Source organism: Neolamprologus multifasciatus, chromosome 20 (assembly GCF_963576455.1).
Source record: "Neolamprologus multifasciatus chromosome 20, fNeoMul1.2, whole genome shotgun sequence".
Taxonomy (NCBI): Eukaryota; Metazoa; Chordata; class Actinopteri; order Cichliformes; family Cichlidae; genus Neolamprologus; species Neolamprologus multifasciatus.
The window spans coordinates 12,465,841-12,473,411 of NC_140458.1; the positions used below are offsets into that span (position 1 = coordinate 12,465,841).

Below are 7,571 nucleotides of genomic sequence, written 5' to 3' on the forward strand. Positions count from 1 at the left end.
GCATGAAGCACTACTACTAATTTCCTCATAGCCTCAGATACTGGACTTAGACCTGTATTTGTCCTGCAAAATCTAAGTGCAGCAAATTACTAGTGAGACAAGGACACACCACTGGAATTAGTTGAAAAGCAGTGCATTTGTTTGAATTGTATCTATCTGATATAAGCACAGAATGCGCAAAGTTCTGTGCTAGGGCTGATACTTCTTATATATGCTTCCCTTAGGCATGTGCAAAGTCGCACACAAAGTTTTGAGTGATCATGCCCCATCATATCTTAAAGACCTCATCAAACCAATAGAGCACTTTGCTCTCAGACTGCAGCTTACTTACAGTTCCTGAGTTTCTAAAAGTAGAATGGGAGGCAGAGCCTTCAGCTATCAGTATCCTCTCCTGTGGAACCAGCTCCTTTTTTAAGTTCATGAGACAGACACCATCTCTACTTTTAATATTAGACTTAAAAATTTTCCTTTTGAAAAAAGATAATACTCAGGGCTTGGTCATGTGACCCTAAACCACTGCTTAATGCTACTATAGGCTCAGACTGCTGGAAGACTTCCCATGATTTATTTTTTGCTTCTTCTCCAAACCCCTTTTTTTCATGCTCCATATATGTATGTATACCATTAATTGCATGTCAGTAACCTTTGTCTTCTTTCACCCATAGTTTTTTTTGGTCCTGTTTGTTTTTTCTGGTCTCTTTACACACTCCTCTTTTGTGTCTTCTCTTTCCCGTTACCTCCAACCGGTTATGGCAGATGGCTGCTCCTCCCTGAGCAAGGTTTTGGTGGAAGTCTTCCTGTTAAAATGGAGTTCTTCCTCCCCACTGTTACCAAACGCTTGCTCATACCAAATCATCTTGTCTCTAATATTGTAATGTCTTTACAATATAAACTTCCACAAGATGCTGTTGTTAAGTCATGCTGATGTTCAAATAAATTTGATTTTAAATCTGTATAGTGTGTAGGGCACTCGTAGTAGCGGTTTCATTTTGTGTATGCATATTTTCCTTCAATAAAAAAACACTCCTAATGTAATAATTATTCAGCATTTAGGAAGCTGATTATTGTGGATTTGCCATCCATTTGTAATCAACTTGTGTTAATCCTATAAACTTTTATTTTTCATCTATCACTCTGCAACATTGTTTGTAATTATGTAATGCTCAGAGAGCCTTACTAAGCAAAAGATTATGGGAGCTGATATACAACTCCTAATTGCACAAATAAAGTACAAGAAGAGTAAGAAGATAGAGACAATCGGCATATAATTCAGGGTGCTTTTGACTCACTTGTGTGGTTAACATATAAACATGTCATTTATCGAAGGTGGGCAGATATATAAAATGATTCAATCTGAGACCAGACTATTGTTTCAGAAATGTATCTATGGTAATAAGAAAAATATTAAAAGTATCACTAGATACAATGTTTTCAGATTGTACATTAATATAGAATATCGACATAAAGTGAAGAGTAGAAAAATCTGTTGTGATCTGTTAAAAGGTAAATTTAGGGAAAATGGTAAAAGTGTTACATCATAGATATGTATCCAATTAAGCCCTCTCCTAAGAGTGAGGAAAGGGGTTAGATAACAACATATGCTGCCAATTGAATTAATAAGAGTGACGTCTCCCCTGCCAGTTTTTGTTTTATTCATATGGGAGAAATGATAAGATTCAGCTGCACACAACAGACAATGTTATATAAACAATTAATATGATCAAAATAGTTATAATATAATGATTACAATGTAGAATATGTTATATCTATATTCGATGTATGCTATGGCTCCATTCATACAAACAGCATAAATTCAGGCTATGAGTTTTTTTTTTATTAAAGGAGACTATTTATTGTAACATTTCTTGTAAATTCTCATTTCATCACTTAAATATGTAGTAAGTGTCTGGAAATTAGGCTGTGTGTACTGAAACCAGTATGTCCAGTGTGCCAAATAACCTTTTCAATTTTGATCTATTATGATATTTAAAACAATGACTGAAGCTGTTTTTGCTAAAATACAGTCAAACTCATGGGTCTAGGATCATTTGTTTCAAACGTCCTTTTAATCTTGGCCATGCATTTGTATGTTGGAGTGTAATTCTGAGTAGCCTAGATGTGTTTTTTTAACCCTCAGAAGCCTAATCTGCACCATTAATGGACTTTTTGTAGAAGTTAATTAACCATTTTCAGTGATAGAGGCACAGCAATCCCAGTAGAGAGCCATATAAGGAGGGAGAAACGGAGGCCGATTATGTTGTTGCCTAGCAACGCATGTACAAAATTTGAAGCGATTTAGTGCCCCCATACTGGTTATCATGGAGGTCATATGTTTACTAAATCCACACCGTGTGCTGGCTGTCACACAGGGTTGTCAACACATCAGCATGAGTACCTGTCTCGGTGCATGGTGACAGGTCGATGCCAAACATGCTAAAGCTGCAGCTGGGCTGAATGTCTTTTAAATCATGACTATCTAATTCCATGGATTTGTGGAAACAGCATTTCTTTTGAATGAGTGGCAAACGCAGCGTCTGAATCCCAAAGGAAGAAAAAGCTAGTCTTTTACAGCGTAGCACAGTTGATCCCTCCAAGAAGGTAGAATAAGGGTAAATAACACAGAAAAGAGAAACAAAACAAAAGCTCTGCAAATTTGCTAGATGCTTCACTCAGTATTGCTGAAATCTCATTAGTCAGCCCACATAAATAATTCTTACATCCCACAATACTTACTACGCGTGTAAATAATCTGGCAAAAGCTGTTTGTTGTAAAAAAAAAAAAGAAAAGAAAAGAAAAGAAAAGAAAAAAAATTTAAACAACCAAAAAAATGTTCCCTCAGCTTGTTTTGCCTGGTTGTAAATCTTGTGCGTGTGTGTGTCTGTGTCTGTCTCTGTGTGTGTGTGTGTGGGGGGGGGGGGGGGGGGTTGGTTATATATACATATTTTTGTGTGTGTGTGAGAGAGAGAGAGTAAAGGGAAAAAAAGAAGTCAAACAAAGAACGAGAGAGAAAGAGAGATGTAGGGAAGAAAAAAAAGAAAGAGGCGAGACAGAGCTGCTGAGGCACTCACTTCACAGCAATTTAGGTCATGCTAAACAAATGCTATACTAAGGAAGCACAGACAAATACGAGTATCAAGCCTTGAAGTAATTCCAGTATCTTTAGAGTCTGTGTACTGTGAATATTCTGACATGGTGGCTAAAAACATAAGAAACTGTGTACATGAAGTCTCAAGCATCTCTGTGCAGCGTCTGTAGGTGTAAGGTAAATTTAATAAATCATTCCTGGAAGGGAAGATCAAATTATATTATGCTCTACACAGAAATACTGAGTGAGCATATATTCAGTTATGCATTACTTCCCTAGTGGAATACATGCAGGCTAGTCCCTCTATGATCAAGACACAAGTGGTACTGCATCAATATTATACTACACAAGTCCAAAAAAATGTACAGCAGCAATCATGGTTACAGGCTGTTGAAAAGGGAGACAGCAGGTGAGAAGAGGCTGCACATCCAGGCTTCTGACAGCACAACTCTTACAGGGATTACCTAATAAGACAGACTTATATTTTAAATATCCTGTAGGAGACAGACTTGGTGTTAAAACAAAGGATTTATAAATATTTTATGTTGATTTTTAAATATATATTTGAATTGCATGTTCTGTGTTTTTAAAATTGGACTGAAACATCTTTTCTTCTTCTTCTGCAACATATATGTGGTAATTTAAAAACATTTTCTTGATGCTGAAGACAAGGAGCAATCCACGTCACAGATGCCCTGTTTTTATTTCCTCAGTCCAATGAATGAATTCATCCGTCCTTATTAGACACTGCAGCTTAAAAAAACTAAACTAAAAACACTACAAGTAAAACCATCGTTTCCACTGTACATTCTCAGCAAGTCGCCACACTGACTTGCATGTTTACAATAAACATAGAATGGGATGTGTACACAATTCCAGCAGAAGGAGAAAAACAACTCTGCGACAATATGAATAAAATATGTGAATTGCTTATGATTAGCATACTAATGACTAATCATCATGCTAATCAGTTCATTTTGTGGCCTCAAATTGCAGAGGGGTGTTGAAAAATGAGTCCATGAAGATGCATGTGAAAACAGAGAATTGCATAGAGATTACCTGGCAGTTAAAACAATCACTTCAAGGTAGGTTATTAAAACAGTATTGACACCAACATAGAAAATGGAGTGACCTGCCCTCATCCTCGGGAGAGTATTTAAGCACTGTTTCAGACATTAAAAAAAGGTTTTACATTAAATTTTAATGCTTTTACCCATTTGGGGAAAAAAAACGTATATTTAAAACCCTAAACAAAACATTTAAGAGCTCTTTTTTTTTAAATTCTTGATTTAATATTTTTCTTATTTTTAAAAATTTCCATTATTTATTATATTAATAGAACTGAAGAATTGGCCATATTTTATTTTTAATTTTCCAAAGTACGTAGTAATTATACATTATTTGAAATGCATTTAAAGCACATATAGGCACATATCTAAGGTGTCAATTTAAAAAACATCTATTCATTAGGGTTGAAAAATGACAATAAGCAAATAGTGTTAAGTGAATTGCACTTTGGCTGCATCCTTCTGCAAACACCTCCCTAACATTTAAATGATTTTACAGCCAGTGGGCCTGTAAAGAGGGGCAACCCAAGCCTCAATCTCACTCACGTACTCTAAAAGCCATTACAAGAAAGGACAAGTAATTCCAAACTAATGGAGCACACACAGCATTCACTTGGAGCCAAATACAGGCTTCTGGCTGAAATTAAGAGTCTGATGAAAAGGGCTGGTGAAAAGGGCAGTGAGCTGAATCAAACCAAAGCTGAGGGGTTAGGAGGTCAGCTGGCTGAGAGTGCATGTCACCAGCCTATTGGACATGCCTGTGTGCTCCATCAGCAGGTGTATAAATATGTGTCATGTTTCACACTCCATGTCCGCAGGGACGGCAACCCAGATGGGATTTTAAATGCTGCATTTAATGTGGTATCATTTAGTAGGTTAGTTCACCCCTCATTGGTTTGCCATCTGGTGCCCTCTCAGCCTGTGATAGGAACATTCACACCGGAGTCTCTGCTCCTGATCTCTCTGCCAGAGCATTTCCAGCAGTTTGCTCCACAGTCAGCTTGTATTCCCTCCACCTCAGCTCTGTCACATGAAACATTTTTCAAATTTTGCAGCAGGGAACTAAGTGTTAGCAGTCAGCACGTGTGGAGTATGAAAGCAAACTACAAGCATGGAGGCAAACTACAAAGCTTTCAAGTTACTCAAAGGACAGGCAGGATAAGCCAACGTGACATCACTGATCACGCAAGAAAAATAGCTAAGCTAAAGAAAACAAAGTTGTTCCTAAATTTGAAGTAAATCAAACAAGTGGGCCTATATTTATGTAATTTACTTACCTTTGCACTTTAAATTCACAAGCTGTTCCACAAAGATGTTTCGTTCTTGTCTTCTACTTCCAGAAGGTTTACTTTAGAAGCAAGAATAAAGAAAAAATAAAAACCTACCACGAGTGGATCCATTCTTCGCTGTTCCACGTGTTTAATAGTTCCCTCAAACCATTTTTTAAATCTTTAAGTGTTTTCCATTTTCTTTTTCAGTCTTTCTTTTTTAATTGCGAGCTTATAGTCCACGTGTTTATTCTTCTCATATCATCCCCCCATTTGTGGAAGACGTCGGGCTTTGGACGATTACAGGCAGAGTTAGACAACCAGCCAATGTTCCCTCCCTTTATTGACGGGCTCCCTTTATCACAATTTGCCAGATTTGCAGACAGCCGGTAACTGGCCTCCTCTTCCAAATACACGCGTTTGGAGCAGATAATGTTGCTTATATTAGCCCCCATATGTTTCCATTTTGCACCTCGATTTATTAGTGCGGGGGGGCTTTCGTGTGTATCTGAATGTGGAGGGGGGGGGGGGGTCATCTTTTGTGTAGCCAGGAGCAGAAGATCCCAAAATCTCATTTTGCCACCTGAATAAAATTATTTTTTAAGCCCCTGAGATAATCGCAGTTTATCGCTTTAAAATGAGAAATAATTGTGAATGGGAAATCTTTATTTCAGCCAGTGTTTTACAAAGTTGCTCTTCTTGTTTGGGGGGGATAATAGTCAAAAAGAAAAAAATGTGATTACCTATTTGACAGCATTAATTAAAATGTAAAGGGGGAAATCGTTTGAAATAATAAAAACAAACAGGCTGCAAGTGCGATGTCAGTGCAGCCTATAGATGAGGATGAGGAGGATGAGTGGGGGGGGCGACTTTGAGATGACATTGAGGCTGTGTAGATGGGAGTTGAGTCTCTGGTTGTTGATGTTAGTCGCACAAGGCGAAGCGGCTGCTGCCCGTGTTGATTCAGCCTCCTCCTCCTCCTCCTCCTCCTCTTCATCCTCCTGGTCTTCAGCACTGCTCCCCGCTGGACAGCTCCTGCTTGGACCCCTCTAATGCTGCATGGTCCCTTTAAGTCTTTTAATGGAAGTAAAATCTATTTATGTTTCAAGAAATATTGGGAGTTTACAACTTCACCCACAGGAGGAATCTACGGATACCTCGTTCCGAGATTTGTGGCAAGCAGCGTATCCTCGGCGGCACAGATCACAGATTGACTGTGAGTAAACTGGGTGCTGAATTCTTGCGTCTGTCTGTGCGTGTGTACGTGTTTGAACACCTATACAAACGAGGCTGGTTAAAGCATGGTTATTATTTTTATTTATATTATTTTTCTTATCATGTGATAATGATTAAACTGTGAATGGGGCTAGCGACATGTAGCTGGGATTCATGTAAATTGCACGATGATCTCTGAACCTACGCGCTGTATCCAATTAAATGGTGTATTGATTGCTGCATGCCAGTCATTTGGATGTTGCAAGTGTGGAGAGGACGCGATTTCATGCGTTTAATAACGCGCAAGGTTCTCAATTATTCGGGTAGACTGGGGTAGGAATTTGTGCAGCCTGGTGCGTAAAGCTTTTACGCATCGGACATCCCTTTGTCCCTACAATGCGTTTTGCATTCGAGTTTGTTTGAGAGGTTTATTTTGTATCCCTGCTGCTTTCAGCTCTTTACGTGGTTAACTGTTAAGAATCTGTAGGTGGTAATTGGTGGACTTCGCTGTGCTTAAATCTCATAGGCTATTTGCTATCGCTACGGTGCGTCTTGCGCTTATGTGTATGTTTTGGATCCTGTAATTTGTCTCCAAGTTTGTTTGCTTTTTTTTATAAATATTTTTTCGGTATCTTTTAATAATATTTGCTGGATAATTAATTGCAAACATTGTTTAGGCTTCCATGTCTGCTGGTCTGGCTTTGAATGCTGTTAATTTATGTGCAATCTACCGTCTGTGTTTTTGTTCTGGGGCAAGTCAGCATGACTTTGCCCTCGATGGTTTTTGTTGTTTGTTGAGTCTGACATAAATGGAATTTTTTTCTTAAGGGTGCCAAATGATCGGGAGGTTCGTTAGTCTGCGTTTTCATATTCATACATCAGAGATAAACAGTGTTTATATTTGATTTCCATTCTTTTATTACACCTGCCGGGAG

The 7,571-nt window shown here is 38.2% G+C and overlaps 1 protein-coding gene across 1 annotated transcript in view; it reads right to left on the reverse strand.

The window, feature by feature from the left end:
- Nucleotides 1–468: 468 nt before the first annotated feature.
- The window catches only part of vgll4a (vestigial-like family member 4a), a 41,868-nt gene continuing 34,765 nt past the window's right edge, over nucleotides 469–7,571 (reverse strand). Inside the window, exons 6-7 of the mRNA XM_085144943.1 lie at nucleotides 5,427–5,501; nucleotides 469–2,891 (exon numbers count right to left, since the gene is read on the reverse strand). Of these exons, the coding sequence (XP_085001069.1) occupies nucleotides 5,446–5,501 (56 nt within the window). The 3' untranslated portion in view covers nucleotides 469–2,891; nucleotides 5,427–5,445. The remainder of the gene's footprint in view (nucleotides 2,892–5,426; nucleotides 5,502–7,571) is intronic.